Source organism: Plodia interpunctella, chromosome 24 (genome assembly GCF_027563975.2).
Source record: "Plodia interpunctella isolate USDA-ARS_2022_Savannah chromosome 24, ilPloInte3.2, whole genome shotgun sequence".
Taxonomy (NCBI): Eukaryota; Metazoa; Arthropoda; class Insecta; order Lepidoptera; family Pyralidae; genus Plodia; species Plodia interpunctella.
The window spans coordinates 4,673,703-4,695,160 of NC_071317.1; the positions used below are offsets into that span (position 1 = coordinate 4,673,703).

The 21,458-nt window shown below is 33.9% G+C and overlaps 1 protein-coding gene across 2 annotated transcripts; it reads left to right on the forward strand.

Moving 5' to 3' along the window:
• The first annotated feature begins 210 nt into the window (after window positions 1–210).
• LOC128680575 (uncharacterized) lies at window positions 211–20,108 on the forward strand. Of its 2 annotated transcripts, XM_053763813.2 has the most exons (5): window positions 212–711; window positions 9,344–9,427; window positions 14,216–14,414; window positions 17,691–17,935; window positions 19,553–20,108. In XM_053763813.2, the coding sequence occupies exons 1-5, from the start codon at window positions 378–380 to the stop codon at window positions 19,633–19,635; spliced, it is 945 nt and encodes a 314-aa protein (XP_053619788.1). In that variant the 5' UTR covers window positions 212–377; the 3' UTR covers window positions 19,636–20,108. The 2 variants fall into 2 exon arrangements, with proteins under 2 accessions (XP_053619789.1, XP_053619788.1); XM_053763814.2 differs by lacking the exon at window positions 17,691–17,935 and having other exon boundaries at window positions 211–711.
• Window positions 20,109–21,458: the final 1,350 nt, after the last annotated feature.

The following is a 21,458-nucleotide window of genomic DNA, read 5'->3' on the forward strand; positions in this document are numbered from 1 at the left end:
ACCTATTAATGATAGCACACTAGTACGCATTGAAGTAAACATTTTTTATTGAATAAATTAGGCGAAAAACAAACACGACTTTGCACTGTAATATAAAGCGGCAAGGGAAATAATTGATCGCGTCCAATACGCTGGAAAGAAAAGTGGTGAATCGCAAATAAAATGGAATACATACACATGTGAGCAATGTGGAAAAAATGCAACACCGGTAGGTGCAGTGCAGCGTGACGGCGAATAAAAATCATCAGCAGCCACCAGAAACCCTCATTGACAAAGAAACTGCGAATGAGGGTGGTGCAAAATCCAGAGCCGTGACCCACAAATGGATTGGTGATAATTTGTGAAAAAGTGATTGTGCAGACATTGAAGTGACCAAAATGACTGCAATAGTTTTCTTGTTCGCTCTAATTCTGGGACATGCTGCTGCTGTGATAGAATTAAGCTGTAGTGATAACGCTACGTGTATCGACAATTTGGCTAGAGAAGTAGTTAAGAATTTGAAGCAACAGAAGTCGGTGAAAGTATTCGATAGCCTCACAATAGAACCTTTGGGGAGGAGGCAAGCGAGGTCGAACGAAGGACCGTTGACAAAGTTTCTGAAGAATCACGCCTTCAGTTACGATTGGGGTGATTTTACATTCAGAGTGTCGAAACCTGAAGACAGAAGTGATGTTTTAGATTTGGAGCTCTTCGAAGTTAGATCAGCTAAAGGTAAGTTATTTAGATTAAGTCTGGATACCGAAATAATCATATATTAAATTGAAATGTTTTTATAATTAATGGAAATGTAGAATGCGAATTTAAGGGTTGATAATAATGTTTATGAAGAAATTGTAACTTCGGAGAATTTCGAAGGTAAAATAATAACTTTGTAAAAGCAATATTCTATTCTGCATAGATTGAGAACGATAACTTAATTAAAAGTAGTTCGTGAACTTGCAGTACTAATTGGCGTTTTACAGAGATTAATTTTAACAGAGACTAAGCTTTATTTAAGAAATTAATTACCACAAACACAGTTTTAAGAAATTAATAATGAGCATAATTTATGATGTTACAGTGTTTGTTACTGTGAAATTCATAAAATTGCAACATAAGTTACACAAACTAGTATACTAGGTACATGAAAATAGCAAATAAAATCTCTTACGGAATTTACAAACACTACAGCACTATACATATTAATTTAAAGTAAGCATAAGTCAGCGACTATCAAAAACTTTTATCAATTTTAATTAAAAATACCTATGTAGGCTTTCACCAGAATATTTTTATAAGATAATAATATTTAATAAAACAATAATAGACCATGAACAAAATAGCGGGATATTTTAGACTTCGAAGTTTCAGCATGGTTGGAAACAAATGGTTCAAGATAAAAGGGTAGGCCTTTGCCCAGCAGTGGGACACATATAGGCTATAAAAAAATAAGAGTTTATTTATCTAATGTGACGCTGTTTTACTTTTAACTATACATATAGCCACAGAGTAGGTACTAATAAAGAACAAGGAACATTCCTTGTTCTTTATTAGTACCTACTCTGTGGCTAATGCATGATTCGTTGAGTTAACAAAGTGCAATGCAGAATTAACCATGCTTATTTACTTAGAAAATTTTAACAATTTTAAATCTTTTGATGTAATTTTTTTCTTAATTGCCGTGTATTTTTCATAACTTGGGAAATGATGGCGTCAGTTGAGTTTTATTACGCAGTAATAAAATAATTTATATTCACATTTACATTGCTTTGTTTTCAAGTTAAATATTAATATAAAAGGGGTATTTTTTTATTCGTTGCATACTTTTTTTAATATACTTAATAAATAAAATAAGTTATCAGTAAAACAAGAATGTCAAGAAGAAACAATAATGGTAAGCCCTTCTGGCATGATAATAGGGATGTACACTTTTCAAATGAGTTCCTTCCGTTATTTTTTTTTTAATAGTGGTCGTTCCGAAATGGTAGTAGTTTGTAGCTTTTGAGAAAATTATTTTTAATATAAAATTTGGCGTGAAATAGTGACTGACATGGTCAAATTTCTGAATAAATTATTTGATTTGATTTGGAGGTTGCGTTACATTTTTTGCTTGCACATTCGTGCCATACATTATTTCCTTCAATTTCCTGAATCTCTTTAATACTTCTAATAATTATTGATGTCTCACCTATTAGTTAAATTATCTAAGATAACTGAAATAAATATATAAATAAAATATATTAGAACTTGTAAAACTTGCTATCTTGAACACACAAATTTTCTTATCCGCCTTTCCAATTAAGATCCAGTTCCGATACAATTAAATCATATCACAACCGAACCGTCACAATATCTAATTTTTCTGTACCACTTACCACCGTTGCGTGTAAACTCGTGGCTCGTGTAGAAACTGCATGTATAAAACATGCGATTTTGTGGATTAATAGAGATTCGTCTATAGATTTATTGACAGACTGGAGCGGAATTATTTGTCATTAGTTTTTTCCAGCTTTGATAGCATTGTTGTCGTTTTTATCATATTTAGGATGAGTTTCATCGTTAACTATGACGTTAACTTTAAAGTGCGCAGAAAAGCGCAAAGTACGCCATTTTGTCTAAACGTCAGCGGCGCACCGGTTCAAATCAACGTCAAATTTGACGGTGCAACTCACAATTGCAGTCTATCCTTATACAATAATAATAAACAAACAATAATATCAGTGCTTACATTGTACTAATGATCATGTCCTATAGCGCCTTGGCGTAGATAGACATTTAGATTTCTTTACTGAAGTACTTACGTTACGTACTACAGTTTTCTGCAGCTAGGTCTCTTATCTAGGCCCTTTCTGCGTGAGGAGTTCCCATTGGACCTCATTGATATTGAGATCAATTGATTACTCATTCACTGTATAGAGGATATCTCAGGTTCTACTTTGATATATTATTCAGTTATAATCTCATTTTCTATCTTACAAAGATATAAAAAAGTATCAGCAACCTCAAAGCATAGTTATCATAAGACAACGTTTGTCCTCTGTAATACAGTAAAATAAATACCTATAAAACAATATATTAATTTTTCATGGTGGAGCACGGGTCTTCGCTAGTTCAAAGATAGACATACAAATATCATGATGGAACAATTAAAACTAAAAAACAAAATGTGTATAGTTATTCCAAATGTTATTATTTATGTATTACTTTTATTAAAAACATATTTAGTTATTCCAAATCTATAGGTATTAGTTTCGAAATAACTAACGTAAGAGTATTTTATTTAGTTATTCAAAGTTGGTAAAATATCAGCTTTCGATTGTGCTTATGTTTGAGGTTTTTAAGACTGTGGAAGGAGGCTTCTGTTTTACAGGGAATCTGTATAGAATACTAAAACACGTTTGTCTTCTCTTTCTCATTCTCTCTTATTCATCTTACAACGTGCGTGACCTGCAGGGGAGTTTGTTGCGTCGCTTCTTCTTCATCAGCGCTTTGAAAATCGACTGTAGACTTAGTTTCAAGTAATTTTTTGACATCAATTAGTGAAGATTATAATATCCTTAGTTGGCTATAGAATTTTGGATTTGAGTAGAACACGTTAAGTACAATATTAATTGCAATAAAATGCTTTGAACAAAATGTTCCTTGTCCAATATACAAGTTAATTCGAAACGGTGTTTGAGTATTACGTTCTCTTTACGGCTCCTTCAGGCAAAGTTCACAAACTAAACGCCCCTCTTTGTAAGACTATGCCACCTATTCCGTGTTATAAAGCAAAATTTTTCTACGTAAAATAGGATAGGTATCAAAATGTACAATTTATAGAGCACGGGTCAAATTAATTCACAGAATAAAAGGTAAATTTGCATTGAATTTTGAAGCTTTTTTTGGGAACGTTATTTTAACTTTTATTCATAAAGGCGATTCAAGTGAAGTCCAATAATAGACAATAATACAATTTTACTATGTCTATCTCTCTCACTCTCATCTGAGCGTTTTACACACTCAGTTACTCAGTTGTCATTGGTGCGCTTATAATGCTTGACCATAGTACAAAACCATACAGTAATATCCATCGATACAGCATTGTCTGGACGTTGTACATAAGTCGATATTGAAAGATATGAATTACCTTAAACTAGGCGATGGTGACGCAGGCAGTTAATAACGACAACCTACGATCGAAAGGAATACTTGAAACCCACTCATTCCATATGAGTATAACAATTTCAAGAACATTGTGCAGTTAGTTGGCAAATAAATGAATTTTTCATAGTCGTATTCCTCATGGCTGAGGGTCGTGGTCATTTACGTAAAATGAAATACACACAACAACTTTCTTGGCACTGTTAATGGAGTGGTTTACCTTCTCCATTTCACACACAAGTTAATAATCAACCAGTTTCCTCACGGTGTTTTCTTTCATCGGAAGCGTGATCTGTGGTCTGTACATGATTCAGATTGCAAACGGGTATGCAAACTCATTGTGCATGACCAGACCTAGCCCCAAAGCCTAGGATTAGCGTAAAAAAAACTACTATTAAATTTTGAAGATATGACTACGATTTTACAACCGGCCGCCCGTCAGACGTCAGCCTTCTACGATAATGCTATTGATAGCTATTAGGGCTCCCGTGGATGTCGTCAGGACTAAGGGACACAAGTCGTACGACATCCACGTGAGGATATAGAGTGATCGTATTCTAGGACGGAATCACACGCCTCAATAACAATACCAGTTTATTACACCCTTAATCAGGAGCTAGAAAAAATATTAACGCCACATTAAGCTCTATGGGAGCTATAAATTTTACACGATCCAATAAATTCGTTACCTTGCAGCAAATATGTTAGAGTATTACCTATAAATAAACACACGCGAGGTTCACGTAAAAATAGATAAAAACAGAAGGATGACAAAAATTTACATAGTAGAGTTAATGAAGCGGTGGTGGTGTAATGGTTAAGACTCCCGCCTGTGGATCGAAAGGTCCCAAGTTCGAATCCTACTCGTGCCACATGAGTTTGTATACCAATCTGGCTCATCTATAGTTGTTTTCATCGACCACCACTGGCTTCCAGTGAATGAAAATATCGCGAGGAAACCTACATACTGGTTGATTATTAACTTGTGTGTGCAATGGAGAAGGCAATGGCAAACCACTCCATTACTAATGCCAAGAAAGTTGTGTATGTATAATTCCACATAAAGACTATGACTCTCAGCCATGTGGATTACGACTTTGAAGAAGAAGTGTTAATGCTGTACGATAAATGGTCTAAGCATGGATTTAATAAGTACCTACTAATTCCATGGGGGTACGTTATCTATTTCTATAAATTTGAAAAGAGTTTTATTTCTAGAACTCGTCCCGGCTTCGCTCGGGTAAAACATAATGAATTATAAACCTAAACCTTCCTCAAAAATCACACTAGCTATTGGTGAAAACCGCATTAAAATCCGTATAGTAGTTTTTGAGTTTATTGCGAACAGACAGACAGACCCGGTAGAGGACTTGTTTTATAATATGTAAGGATTCTCTCCAATCCAAGAGACCCACTTCAATATCTAAATGCATTCGAAATTTAAAAACAATTCTAATTTTAAATCAATATAGGTATATTTTTAATAAATGTAGGGACAACCAGTTCTAAATAACTGGGAAATGTCTACGTCATTAATTAAATGAATCCCTGAGATTTCCCTTCCTTATTATCGACATCGATCAACGGCCAGAAAATAGGGGATTTCATCTTACTCCTAATTTATTTGATTAATGGTGAGCCAGGGGAAAGAAAAATGCCCGAAAAAGGCCGGACTTTTAGGAAAAGTCCGGATTTTAACCCGCCTTTTAAGACTGAAAATGGTCGAAATAAAAACGCCCGGATCGACTGGCCATAATTATGGTGACTAATGAAACAGACTACATAGGACTCGATATTCGGGTGAATTTTCCTTACAATGCTGTCGAAAAAAAAAAATTTTTGATATGTAATGATGGAAGTGATTCCTTTAATGTTACTATTAATTTATTGGAGGTGATGTTTGTTTTTATTCTGACCTATTAATAATTAATTTAAATTTAATAAAATTATTAATTAATTTAGAGAGAATATCTTGGTTATTTTCCTAAATAAACGATCCAGAAAATAATCAAACATATTACATACAAACGATTACATACAATACAAAAATTGGTAAGTTATAAAAATAATAAAATAAATTAAATATAATTAAAGTTCTACCAGTCAACTTTGACGTTGACTTTAACATAGGCAGATATGCGTGAAGTACGCTAGTTTGTCAGGTTGAAGGCAAATTAAAAAGAATATCAAGTGTGAAGAATTTACTATAGCTGAGCCTCAGAGCTTCTCTTCCATGGGAATTTCGGATAAAAAGTACCAGATTATAGTGTACCAAATTTCATAACGATCCGTCTAGAAGATTTTGCGTGAAATAGTTAACAAACTTGCACACATGCACGCACACAAACTTTCGCATTTTATTATTGTAGAATTGACGTAAAAGAATCAAATTAAAATTTGAATTGAGAGAAATAAAATGTAAAAAAAAAATGTACCCGCATGGCGGATAGTGGCCAGCATTTTAGAGCGGGCTCTATTTTCAACTAGCGCTGAATTTAGCGTGGGTTGCACCGTCAACTTTGACGTTAACTATAACGTGCGCAGAAATACACAAAGTACGCCGTTTCGTCGAAACGTCAACGGCGCGCCGGTTAAAATTAACGTCAAATTTGTCGGTGCACCTCCCCTCAGCCGTTGTTGTAGAATTCATCCACGTATCGCGCATTAGTCTTTTCTCAGTGACGTCCTATAAAACATTTATACGACGAATTATGGAGACGTGGAGTACATGAAGACGTAAAAATAATGACGAAAGTTTATTTTTTTACGAAAATTCTATTTTTTTTTGCTCATTTTTTCATATGATCTAGTTGTTTTTTGTAAAAACGGCCAAGTAACATTTTCAATTTCGTTCAGGAAAATTACGAGAAAATTTTTACGAAAAATTAAAAGACTTTTTTATCAGTAATAAACATCAATTACCTTGATCAATATATCAAAGTTAGTCTTTGAAATATGTAGGTAATATCGCCAATTTTTGCTTGTCAACGCCAGAACTAATTTAGTTTCAAACTTGTCTTCTTTATATAAGTATCCGAATTATGGAAATATTTTTATGAAATTCTCTAAATAATGTACTAAGATATGATTCATAGTTGTCTTTAATCAATATATAAGTCTTAGGAAGCCAACGTCCAATCAAATTGAGCCCTAATTAATTTATCGATACTTAACTTCCAATTCCATGAGGGTTGAGAAGTATTTTTTGCAAAATAACAAGAAAATTCGATAGATCCTTGACAGTAATTGGGGATATTGACGACGAAAAAATGAAGACAGCTAAATTATCTGTGGTAAATAGGTAATAGCCGACATTAGGTAGCCTATATTACTCCTGAAGTTGAGACACTAACTATTGTCTGGTATGACTGTGACAAATACCTAGTGTCAAAATCGGTTTAATAGTATTTGAGTATTTAAATTTGCAATATAATAGTATAATAGTATAAATATCTAAAATAAAAATCAACAACGAACAACACTCGCAATACCGATTTAAAAAAAGAACACTCGGCGTATTTTGACATTGACAATGACAAGCTTTCAATAAATGACAAACGAATATTAACCTAAGCACCATAGCAATGTACTCGTATATTCGTATATTGTTATCTAGCGTATTTGTTGCTTCGCTTCGAGCATTTCTTAATATCCTATTGAGGAATAAAATGAGTAATGTCTCATAAAAGAACTATTTGAGTTTTGGCAATTAAAGTAACAAAAAAATGTCATTATTACGTTAGTCAAAATGAAATATTAACTTATTAAATATTGTTGTCAAAAACATACCAATTTTAACTGACTTAAACAAAAATCTCTTATTTTTTTAAAATGTCAAGTTGTAATAAAAGAAAAATGTTATTTTTAGAATTGTTTGGTCAAACTGTCAAATAGTTTGTATGAGTGACTGACTCGTGATAATATTTATAAATAAATAAATAAATATATTAGGACAAATCACACAGTTTGAGCTAGCCCCAAAGTATGTTATGGGAAACTAACTCAATGATACTATATTTTTATAACATATACATATATAGATAAACATCCAAGACCAGGGTCAATCAGAAAAAGATAATTTTCCATCATGACCCGACCGGGGATCGAACCCGTCCCGGGTTCGAACCCCGGTCGGGTAGAGGCTCTCGGTTCAGAGGCAAGCACTATACCACTGCGCCACCAAGGTCTCAAAAAGATACTTTACCTTTATTGGCTACCTACTTATTTTATGGTTATCTGAATAAAAATGATTCTTTGTATTTTCATCTCAAAATCTTAATAGAAATAAGCCTCATCAAAAATTGTATCTAAGTATTTAAATATGAAAGACTTCGGAATCAATATTAAACGAAAATGTGCGATTCTCGCTTCAAATAATGTAAATTTAGATTAAACATTCAGTCTGTTTCTAAATTAATTCGTTGGGGAGTTGGATGCATTCTAATTGAGGAGTTCCTTTTGTCCAAACAAAATTAACCAATCTCTCAAAGCTACCCTTTGAGGGAGATGGTTTTAGGCCACTTTGTGGAAGTCAATCAGCTATTGTCAACATTTGGACAATTTGGCGTTTCGTTTGAAATCATTTTCAAGCGTAATATAGAATGGTATGTACTTCTATACTTCTATAATATTATTATAAAGAAATAGGCGTTTGTGAGTTTGTATGTTTGAGGCGGGTAATCTCCGAAACTACCAAACCTATTTCAAAAGCTATATTTTATCTCAAAATTCCTACGAGAGCGAAGCTCCGGGCAACATCTAGTATAATATATTTTAAGTAACTGGCGGCTCGTCTCAGCTTCGCTCGGGTAAAATCATAATACCTTCCTCAGGATTCAAGCTTAAACTATGAAAATAGTACAAAAACCGTCTGGTATGTTTTTAGTTTATCGCGTTCGAATAGACATACGCGACCATAGTAGGTACGCGACACTATTGTAATAGCTCGCTCGGCCTGCAATAGTGTCGGTCAAGCCCCTGATTGATCGATGGATGGTTGATCAAAAATATATTAACTCGAGCTCCTCTGTGCTTCGGATGGCAAATTGATTAAGTCGTTGGTCCCGATTATATTTTCCGTCGTTAAAACACGCTAATCTGCAATGGGCTCACGTGGTGGGTCATTATTAGTTATCCATAAGAAAGGGCTGTTAACTGGGGACATTTACCGTTTACCATTATCGTTACTGAGATTTTAGTGTTTTTTTTTTTTATATTCCAGATGTTTCGGATATCAATTCGAAGAAATCAACGAGCAAAAATGTAGAAGAAAAAGAAATCGAAAAAACGCCCAAAGGTATCAACAGTAAGTACAATTTTTTGTTTTTGTTATTTTAACATAAGTATATTTAATTAAATACCAGAGCGTTAAGGAAACAAAATGTTCTTTTCCCGCTCGAAATGGTGATATTATTCCTTTTTTTCAGATCCGAAAAACAAAGCTTTTTCGTAGAAATTGAAAAATGAAAAGAAAAAGACAAATCGACCTGTGCGTCGTCGATTGGTCAATAATCGTTCAAAAACCACATGTGTTTACACTTTTTGTAGACTTATGTTTAAAATTCTGAGGACTCGTAGACAGAAAAAACTGTAGAATTCGTAATATCTCTCGTTTCGCTCATACACGAAAGAGAAATGCGTATTAGAAAGACATGAGAAGAAACGGGACGGAATGCTATTATCTTTTGTCCCTCACTGTAATATGCCGCTTTTGTATATAATATCTTCTAATACATTTTGTAAACGCTAGTCCATCGTCATATATTTTCTTTGCTATATATATATATATATATATATATATATATATATATATATATATATATATATATATATATATATATATATATATACCGTAATTTATTAATGAGAATGATTATCATAGATTATCCTAAATACTTGAAGAGAAACAAACCTAGTGTGACACATGCAATGGTTTCACTTGCACTTTTCCAACGTTTAACCGCCATTTTTGCAATTATCTGCGATAACGACGTTTCTATGATTGCTTCGAAGAAATTAGAAGAATCGGCATTAATGACAGTGGAAAAAAATGTTAAGTAAACTGATTGGATGGGCAATACTGCGATTATTGAACATCATCATCAGTAGCCATTTAAACGTCCCCACTGCTGGGGCACAGACCTTCCTTATGGATGGTTGAGAAGTATGGGCCGTAACCCACCATACGGGCCAATTGTGGATTTTGTTATGGGTATATAATTTTTTTCTTATTATTCATTTAAGTACAAATATGTACATAAATGAATAATTACTTAAATTATACTTATATATTAAATAGAATCCATTTCGCCTATTTCGCAATTTTTGTCGGTGTCATAAAAATTTGTCAGCCCTCGCGTGCGTAAAAATGATTTATGGATTGGATTATGTCTCAATTTCAGCTGAAATCTTATTTTTCCATTTGATATTATTTCCATGAAATCTGATTATACCTACTTATTAACATAATTAGCATATATTTAGTGCCACAAACATATATGGGCACGCATAGATATGATGCATGCAAAACGAGTTTTTTGTTGCTACGGAACCCTTCGTGAGCGAGTCCGACTTGCTCTTAGCCGGCTGTTCTTTAAATATATATGGGCAATAAACTGGAGCCGTTAGAGTAAAATGATTTAGTACTCATGTCACAACTTTGAAGTTGTATACAGTTAAAGCGGCAATTACCTGTGTTATTGCTGTCATACAAGTATGACGTCATTTTATTATGTCCTCACTATATCACATAAAGTTTAAAAGGAGCAACTTATATATCAGCTAATGCTTGTCGAAACCAGTTCACTGTGCACTTTAATATGTTTTTTTTAAATAACATATGGAATGTATTTCGTTAAAACGGAGGGTCGATAGAAATAGAATAAAAAATCCTGTAAAGGGTTTTTGTTTTCTGAATACCACGACTTTCTGCATTTAGGCACAAGAAAATTGATTTTTCACTTTTGACGACCTCGGTGGCGCAGTGGTAAGGTTCTTGCCACTGAACCGAGAGGTCCCGGGTTCGATAGATAAGATCCCCGGTCGGGTCATGATGGAAAATGATCTTTTTCTGATTGGCCCGGGTCTTGGATGTTTATCTATATATGTATTTGTTATAAAATATAGTATCGTTGAGTCAGCATCCCATAACACAAGTCTCGAACTTACTTTGGGGCTAGCTCTATCTGTGTGATTTGTCCTAATATATTTATTTATTTATTTCTCTTGAAGGTTGACATTATGTTTGTGTGAGCCATAACTATTATTATTAAATTTTACACTTAGCGTGAGTTGTAAATTTGACGTTGATTTTAACCGGCGGCGCGTCGCTGACGTTTAGACACAATGGCATACTTGCGTTCTTCAGGGCACGTTAAAGTTAACGCTGCGACCGACTAATTTTTTTTCTTCTTAGAATATTTTTCACTAAAACCATGTTTTTTTTTTACTCAATCTTATCGATTGAATCTACATAGACATACACAACAATAAATCAGAATTGTACCCCCAATAAAAGCTAATAAATTGCGCTCGAGGTAAACAAACATTGGGATTTTTATCGTTTTATGATTTGCGACTTCGAATAGCAGTAAAACAAATTTATTTATGGTTTATATCCGATCATTCGGTTCATAAATCTATTCTCACACTCGTTTTGCTCGCGTCTCATGTTTTTTTGTGGTTAATGTGTTCACCCATGCCCGACTACTAGTTTCTAGGACCAATAATTTTAGTGTGATAGATAATTAAGTCGCTTTTGGACGTCTTTATAACATGATTTTCATACAAGCTTTCACCCCCCATTCTTGTGTTTTAGGGACGTTAAAAAAAAGTGACATATGTATGTTTGAGCGGGGTTCTTTAACTATATGCATACCAAATTTCATCAAAATCGGTCTAGCGGTTTAGTCTTGTAAGTGGCACAAATAGATAGCCTCGTATTTCGTATTTATAATATTAGGTTCTGGCTTCGGCTAAGCATTAACTCGCTTCCCGCGGTCTGTCTCTGCAACAGATTTTAATGCAAGTTTCTTAAATAGCTAGCGTAATTTGTGAGGAAGATCTAGAAGTAATGTATTGAAGTAGCTATTTTAAACGATGTTTGATCAAGGAAACGGATACAGCGCTATAGTGATTGCGAACATCGCATATAATTGCACATTTTACTCTACACTTTTACACTTTCATCTATGGACTGATATCATAACTTTCTAAGTTAACAGACCATCACTAAAACTTGGCTGTAGTTGAAAAAATGTATATTGCTATTATAATAACCATTAGTGATTTGAGAAGAAGAAAGCAGTACTCCAACCACAAAGGTTTAAATAAGGCATTTATGTGTAATTACCTTGTAAAATAATTTTATTTAATATATGAAAAAAGAACATCCCATATTCTTGATCGTATTCGAAGCTGTGATGCCGTGAGGCTCGGGGTCAGCATAAAAAGTAAACTTTGTAATTGTCTACGCCTGTCTTACGTCAACTCTCATTAATAGTGCTATTGTTAACTATCAGATGCCAAGGTTATTTGTCCCTTAATCGCCTAGTCATACGAGATCCATTTCAGGGTATGAAGTGGTCTTATTGTAGGAACCAAACCCAACGCCGGAAATATCAACGTTTTTTTTTTTCAACTTATCTAGATAAAAACTAATCAACTTAAAACGTGTTTAATCATTTTTTCGGGGTTACACTTGGTAAATTACGAGTAATGATTGATTAATAGTAGTTTACTAAATGTTATTATACTTTAAATCATTATCATGGGGTGCCATATTCGAATTGAAGTTTGGAGGTCAGCATACGGAAATCCTCACGGCTTTGGGCCGCTATTTTCTGTTGGTTGTATCTACTTTAAATTATTTCTTTAATAATAGACTCAGACATAGAATTTAGAGCTAGTATAATTTTATTTTGTTATTTGTAGTGGATAGCATGCCTATATTCAGTAAAACATTTGGGTTTAATTCATCATAACATCAATTTTTAAATTTGTACCCATGTTTTCGACAAATAAATATATTCTTTCTTTCTCCAAATTTTGTAAGAGATCTAAAGGACTCTCTATCCATTCTAGGATAATAGAATTCTACTCATGCCACACGAATTTGTATACCAGTATGACTTACAATAGTTTTTAAAGACTTCTATTTATTTGCATCTGGTAAAAGAAAACATGAGGAGGAGAAATTCAGTTCATGCAGTCAGCTTTAACATTGATACTAAAAAGTTACTGACCTATTTAGACCAATATATCTTATATCACATTTCTGACAAATCTATTTCAGTACACAAATACTTGACAGGTATCAAAGAAAACACAGACACGATTCGGTGCGTCGGACGTGTGTAAACAATACTGTTTATCGAAGGTGTGAATGTGCCCTTATAATTTTGTTTACTAACGCTGACTTGCACCAGTCAACTTTCACGTTGACTTTAGTCTGATCGCCGCTGATGTTTAGACAAAATTGCGTACTTTTCGTTTATCTGCGCAGGTTAAAGTTAAAGTCTCCATCCATTGGCTTTATTGTATTCAGAGAGATCTTAATGGATGCAATGCGTTACGAAATAATATGTCGATGACCATTGAGGAGTACCCTCGTCTGAGGCCATTCCTGGGTGCGCCATCAAGTCATGGTTATCGTAAGAATACATTGTCATCCAAACTAAACGTGTGTACAACATTTCAGCTCAATCGGTTGAAGATATCTGCTTCAAAATTGAGTTACAACATTCCTACCGAACATTTATTTATGTAAACAATAACTCAAATCTAACAGATAGATGAACCAATGCTTTAGATAAGCAAAGAAATATAAATACTACTAATATTATTAATGCGAAAGTTTGAGGATGTTTGTGTGTAGTGTATGTGTGTTTGTTACTCCTTTTATTAATCTACTTGTCGGATTATTTTGAAATTTGGTACACAGGTAGAATATAACCTGCAATAACACATATGGTACTTTTTATCTCGAAATTCCCACGTTGCTCCAAGAAGAAGTGGGAAGAAGGGGTGCAGCTAGAATTATATAAATTGCAAGTTAAATAAACGCTTGTAAAAAGTGTCTCAATCTAATTTCCAGGAAGAAAGCGAAGAGTGAAAAAGAAGGTGCTCCAAGCGGTACTCCCGATGCTCTTCGGTATGAAGTCAACAGCAGTGGTCCTGTTCCTACTGGCAGTGGTCACCGTGCTCACCCTTAAAGCATTTGTTGCGAGCAAACTCGCTTTAGCCGTCACTGTGGGTATGGCTGTGAAGAAGTTATATGAATCTTACGCCAGCGGGTATGTATAGAAAGTTTCTTAAGTTAGTTATTTTCTCAGTTCTTCTTTGTGAACCTATAATGCTTTTTGACGGGTCGTGAGGCAATTGGATTTGGATGAATATGTAACTTGATGACATCATCTGAATAGGTTAATTGGAACTGTTCTTCTTCCTTTCGAGTGTGTTATTGCTAACATTTATATAAGTCCTTTAAAAGCATTTTACATCACTTTCACGACTATCTTTCAGCTAATGGCAAGTAGTCAAATGCAAATTCAAAATTATTTATTCAATTTAGGATGATATAAGTACATCAATTATTGACGTCAAAAAATTACTTAAACTAAGTCTACTGTCGACTGCCAAAGCGCAGGTGAAGAAGAAGCGGCGCAACGAACTTCACCGCAGCCTTTTCTTCATGGACGTCAATTAACAAATGAAGGTCTTATACATATTAAAAAATAAAGAGGACGAGGCAAACACAGTAATGAACTTAAACTGTCAACCAGTGCACAGGTTTCCTCACGATATTTTCCTTCACCGGACGCAACAATATACAAACTCAAATGGCATGAGTAGGATTTGCACCTGCGATCTTTCGATCGCGGGCGGACGGTCTTAACCACTGGACCAACAAATTGGTACTGCTGTAATCAACCAACAACTGTTTGGTCTATTAGTAGTGTTAGGGCCCCGTTCTTTTGAGAGAAGCCATCTATTTTTATTACACATCGCATAATTAGTATTTTGTTAATAAAATCCTACCCATTGGTCTATTCGGGACGCTACCACCACTGTGGTCCCAGATAAATAGCAGAGCATCCAGAGTGCATGGTCCCAATCGCCTCACGACCATTTTTAACACGTTCGCGGACACACAATTTTTTTTATACTACTGAGCATGCAAACAGGTATGCGGCCCACTTGACAGTAAATGGTCAACGCAGCCTTTGGACGCTTGCAACACCATATCATACGCGCGATCATAGGCAATAACAGTTTATAATAATTAAACTTACTTATTGTTTTGTGTATAAACTTTGTTTTGTCTCTCATCAAGCACCCGCGGACGTGTTGATAAAAGTTGTATTCTTAACCCTTGACAAAAACGAATATGGTAAATTGATTTCTCATTGTTTAGGGTGATCTTTCCGTAGAGTGATCTCTCTAAATCTGACTCCTTGGGATGAGCAGACAAATTTGTAATATAATAAATTGTTACAAACATTGAATCACGTCTCTATTCCTATGAATGTAGGCTACAAATGAATATCGAAAGCCAAGTTAGGCTTATTGGTGGAATTAAGATTGGAATCGGAGTAGCTGGCCAATCGCCTGTAAGAATTTGATTGTACCAGACAAGAATAAAATATTTTTATTTTTTAATTTCAATTACACATTGTAATAATAATAAATACAGTCTAGCCCAATTCCATACTGTAGCTTATAGGGAAAAAAAGACATTATAAAATATGTCTTGCAATTAATGCTCCCGTGGGATCAGATTTAGCGGGACCAGTTTACAGAATAGGTACTCCTTGATACACTCTGGAATTTTGAATCAACGTCGCATTGAATCAGAATTCCACTTTGTATATTTCTAGTCGGGAGTTTTTGTATATTATTAATTTCTAAATCAATATCTTGTTTAATAGCTGAAAATAGTTTTCATTGATTTCCATTTCATATATATTTTATAATGTGTACACATTAACTTGACTGTCTTTCTTGAAACTGACACATCACTTGACTGTACAGTTAACTCGACTTTTAATCACTTGATATCCGATGATTTCTAAATAAAAATCCATTTTGTACAAATATTTTAATAGCATACTGTGTTCCGTTCTTTAACTGTACGCATGCAATGATCGACTGACTGAATGTACGGTTAGCAAAAAAAAGTTGTGCGTTATGGTCGATTTGTTCACGTTAACTAGGTAACTGAACATAATGCATAAGCTATTTTTTTTATCATATAAATGTGAGCTATAGTTTTAAGTTACGAGCACGCAATAGCGTCGAACTTTTACTTTAAAAATAATGTTGTAAAGCAGTAAAATGAGTCTGATAAATACGATTTCAAAATTGACGGAGAATATTTTAATGTTATAATGTAATAAAAAATATTTACTAAAATGCTATTTCAAAAAATGTGTAAATAAATAACAGATTCAACTATTCCAATTGACGCGTTCGTTCAAGCGGTAAAATTTTATGGAACGAAGCGTGTCAATTAAAAGACAAGACGTTAACTTTTTTTGCTAGCCATACATACATTGAAAGTACGGTCGGCAAATTTCCGCATGGTTTAAGATAAAAGATGCGCATAGACAGTACACACGCGAATTCCGATGAAAAACTTTCTTTGCCACTTTCGCTTGACGATCGATTTTTTTGCCGATCGTACCTGATTTCACCCGACATATTTACGTGACTGATTAATACAATCATTAGTCGCAAACAAACATGTAGATACTTTGTATGGTATGTTTCATTCTTGTTGTTTTCATCTGATTAGTTTGCTTATTGTAAATATTTTGTGTTAAATGGGGAATTATTAATAATAATTTTGAAATTTTGGTACATTGAAATGGGGAATAGAACGACTGTAATCGGCAAATCAAGAAAAAAATATCTTAAATTAAATAATTTAAATAAACATTAATATCGATAAAAGTTATCCTATCCTAGTCACAATGAAGCCTATGAAGTAATCACTTTTCGATTATGTCATAATAAATCAATCTACTAAAGACATTTAATAACAAGTTTAGCTCTGTCTAATTTATCTTACAAATATGAAAGATCGACACAAAAGGTAATTCACTTACAAAACTTTTGTTTGAAAACGTCAAAGTTTGCAAACGATTTATTATGATGTTTACACTTTAAATAAATATGACTTTATATTTTGATAGCACATTTTTAAATGTTTCATTGACATTACTTTTTCATATTAATATTACTAAATGAAGATTAAAAAATAAAAAAATGAAAAAATAAACATAAAATATCTAAAAGAGTAATGGACAAAAACTATACCTAGGACAACATTATCGAAACACGTTTTTTTTTTTTAACAAATTTATAGGTAAACTAAGATCTGATGGTAACTGTAACTAATTGTAACCTCAGTATACATTGGCAATAAACATAAATAAATCGATCAAATAAATACACCAAAACTGACTCCAGAGACAATGTGACACAATTAACAAACGACGTGACATCGACTAATTGAAAGACAAAAGAAAAAAGTGTCCGTCTTAACACAACATTTGTTTGCGTTCCAGCGTCGGCTTAACAAACCCCTACCTCTATTCCCAATACCCGATCGATTTTCCAAGTGCCGCCTCTAACGCTTACTCTGTAAGTGGAGTCAATCCCCAATTCGGGTCTCCAGAGATGTTCAGTCCAACTGCTCTGGGTACGCACCCACACCACGAACTGCTTCAGCAAGGAGACGCTAGTGCCCAGTCCTCTCAACAAGCACCAGCTCTTCTACTTAACACGACACGAGCGGCAGAAAGATGGGATGGTAAGTCAAAACTGCTAAGATTCCTTGAACCAATCATAGGAAACGTTAAGAGTTTCCTAGATCCAATCGCAAATGTATTCTATTCTATGCCAGCAACGTTTAGAGGCTTGAATACAGATGTTTCGACGACTAAAAGCTACGAACCAGAAGCTGTTGAAGAGAAAGTGAAGGCTCCGAGAGAAATATTGGTTCCACAACCAAGATTTATCGCACAGAGAAAAATGACCATGCGAAAAAATTTAAGAACTAAACCGAAAAAGTACACAGAGCTAAAAATCAACTTGGACAGATTGAAACATAATAAGGATTTGTACGAGTATATCAAAACCAAGAAATATAAATTCAATTATCCTCACACATATTTTTATCCCAGAGTCAAGTATTTTGTCAATCCTAACTCTTTCATAAGGCGTAATATGAGTAGACTTGTCCCGTATAGAATTGAAAATTTAAAACCAAATAGTTCTATGTCTAGTGAAAATATTACAACTACATCAACTGAATGGAAACCAATTATAGTTTTTGAAAACCATCCTATTTTATCTAGTAATTTCTCAAAACCTAAAAATAGAGTTAAGAAAAACCCTTACAAGAAAAATAAATCACGACCAAAAAGAAGTAATACTGACTCATTTGTTTTACCAAATTCGAATTATGAGCATAGCAGAAGTTTTGATACTGCATCTACCAGAGGGTCTCCGTACATTGATATGTTTGAATCAATTTTAGACACAGAGGTGGCTGCAAATTTTCTGAAAAAAGCTAAAACTTATGCTAAATCTGTCATCAAAGAATCTATGGAATCTGAAGAGCCAGCCATAGCATACTTCAGCAGCTTTTACAAAATGCTGGTTTGGAGTCTTGAAATGATAGATGAATTAATGTCCGTTGAAGAAGAAGTTCAAGAACAGATGGTTGCTAAAAGTGAAAATATTACAAAAGTCGGTACTGAAAATTCAAAAGTTGAATTGCAAAATAAAAATGATAAGATGGTTGACGATTTCGAATACGACGAGGATGCTGAAAGCGATTCCTATTTTTGGTGGTGGTAAAAAAAATAACTTAACTTTTCCAGAAAATTCATATTGATTAGGGATATTTACCAGTGTACGTATTGTAAATAGTACGTATGAATATATAAATATTTTCGGTATAGGTTTACTGGATTTATTTGATTGTCCGTAACAAATAGTTTTCGCATTTATAAATATTAAGTTAGTTATGTAAAAGTATAGTCTTGCATGGACAGTCAATATATTTTATATTGTAATATTCTATTTCCTTACACTGAATATATACTCTATTCTTATGTAATTTTTTCATAAACATTGTAGTAATTAGTTATATTCATTACTTCTTAAAGTTCTGATTTATTGATTGATTGATAGGAAAATACATTCTAATGCATTGTTCAATGACAATCTTTTTACGAACAAGAACATAGTCTTTTGTTGATGTCTATTCATCTTCTGTTAAATTACAATATTACATTACAATCACGTTTTCGACTTCTAATTCGTCAGCATTAACTACTCAACTATTGAATGTATTTTTCTATCGAACCTTAAACCTTTAGTATATTCACACTGGTATTTATAACGTGTAATATGTTGGCAGGCATCCGGAAACGTCCAATGTTCTATGGAACCTCGCGCGCTACTTCAGGTTCCTCTTTGGCATACCAGAAATACCGCCACTGAGCTCCCCATCCATGGCCATACCCATGTACACCATGTATGGCCCAGAGATGTATCCACCCATGCCTAACATGGCCATGCTCCCGGCCGAAACATAATTGGACAATATGGACAATAATTTGGATCAAGTGGCGTAGTGTTAAAATTAGCTAAATGTCAGATTGCCACGAATACATTTTGGTCCAAATTTTATTTTATTTTTTCGTGGCGATCTGACATTTAGCGTTACGTTTTGTCGCAATGTCTCAATTGCTGGATTAGTTTCATATTCAATGTTCAAATTTGTTTCCTTTTTAATCTAAAGTCCCGGAGTTAAGACATTGTGATTATTTATGTTGCGAGATTTCTCTTCCTTTCCAAAGACTGAGTTAATTTAAGCGCGAGCCCGTCGACTTTATTAAGTTATTAATTAATTTATTGTATTGTTATAAGACTTATTTATTTGGCACTTAGAAAAATAAAACAGTAATATAACAGTTGTTGTTTAAATCTACACTTGACGTTTAAGTAGACCTATGAAATACAAAAAAAGCCAGTGCAACTAGTTCAGTTCACTTATTTAAACTTAATCTTCTCGTTCCAAATTAGTTAATAGACTTTTATTGTCATTAAAATAAAGAATACCATAGTACATTATACACATGACATCAAAATATGAGCAATCATTGCCATTATTATAATTTACACACATTTCCACATTTGCTCATTACATATTCATGCAATTTCGTATGGTTTTATGCTACTAAGTATGTGTAACTGATATCTTAATGTGTTTTAACTGGCTGGAAGAACTTATAAATTAAAGGTAAAGGTATGTCAATTTAATTACTCCTAATCTGCGAGGTACTGAACATGAGCGTAATAAAAGTAAATATTTCAAATTTCGATTTTGTAATTCGTGATCCAAGATCGCCCTACGGTCAAACTCGACTAGTGCTCTAGTATTCTGTCCTATCTCAAACCTTGAGTAAAGTTTCAAACAACCATTAGGTATTCGTTTGTAGAAAGAAATACGAAATTTTATTGATTCGCCCACCTAGGACAACAGTGCATAGCCCCTGTCGATTCTGGCCCTTACATAAGTCTATTCAGTGGGCGAAAAGTGGGTTTGCACTTCACTTCTCACCGTTGAATCGATTCAATATGAGACACAGCGAACCAATCATATTGTGCCATTGTAATGCAATGACAACCACATTGCAATGTCATTGGTTCGCTGCGTCTCACTTCGAATCGATTCGATGGTGAGAAGTGAAATGCTAACCCGCACTAACCCCTCAGATAGCAAGTGTACTTTACTATATGTCTGTAGGAAACTATAAATCACATAAATGTATCCATACACACAAAACTATAATTAAATCAAAACACAAGCTAATATCTAAAAAAAACAGTCCTCTTTTGATGTCAAAATCAACCACAAGGCAACATCATAAGAAAATATTATTCTAATTAGATTGATGTATCTAGAGTAATGTTTTGTTAGAGCCTGGGTAGATTTAGATGTGGGTGAGCCCAGAACCGTAAATAAGTGTGTAAACAGTGCCCATGCCCAGGATGCCAGGTTTTTTTCAATAGAAAATATTAGCATTATCTCACTGTGGATAATATTTAATATTAATAACTTTATCAAATGTACGATAAAAATACGAGTTTTTAAAGTGAAGTCTGCGCGTACTGACCAATATGGCACTCTGAAATTGATTAAGTTTGTACGACCTTATGCCACTAGATGGCGGTAGGTAGTCGTAAAAGTGTTTAGTGTATCAGATGCCTTTAAGTTGAATAAAATCTCACACTAGTGTTAACAATAACCGATGGAAGTA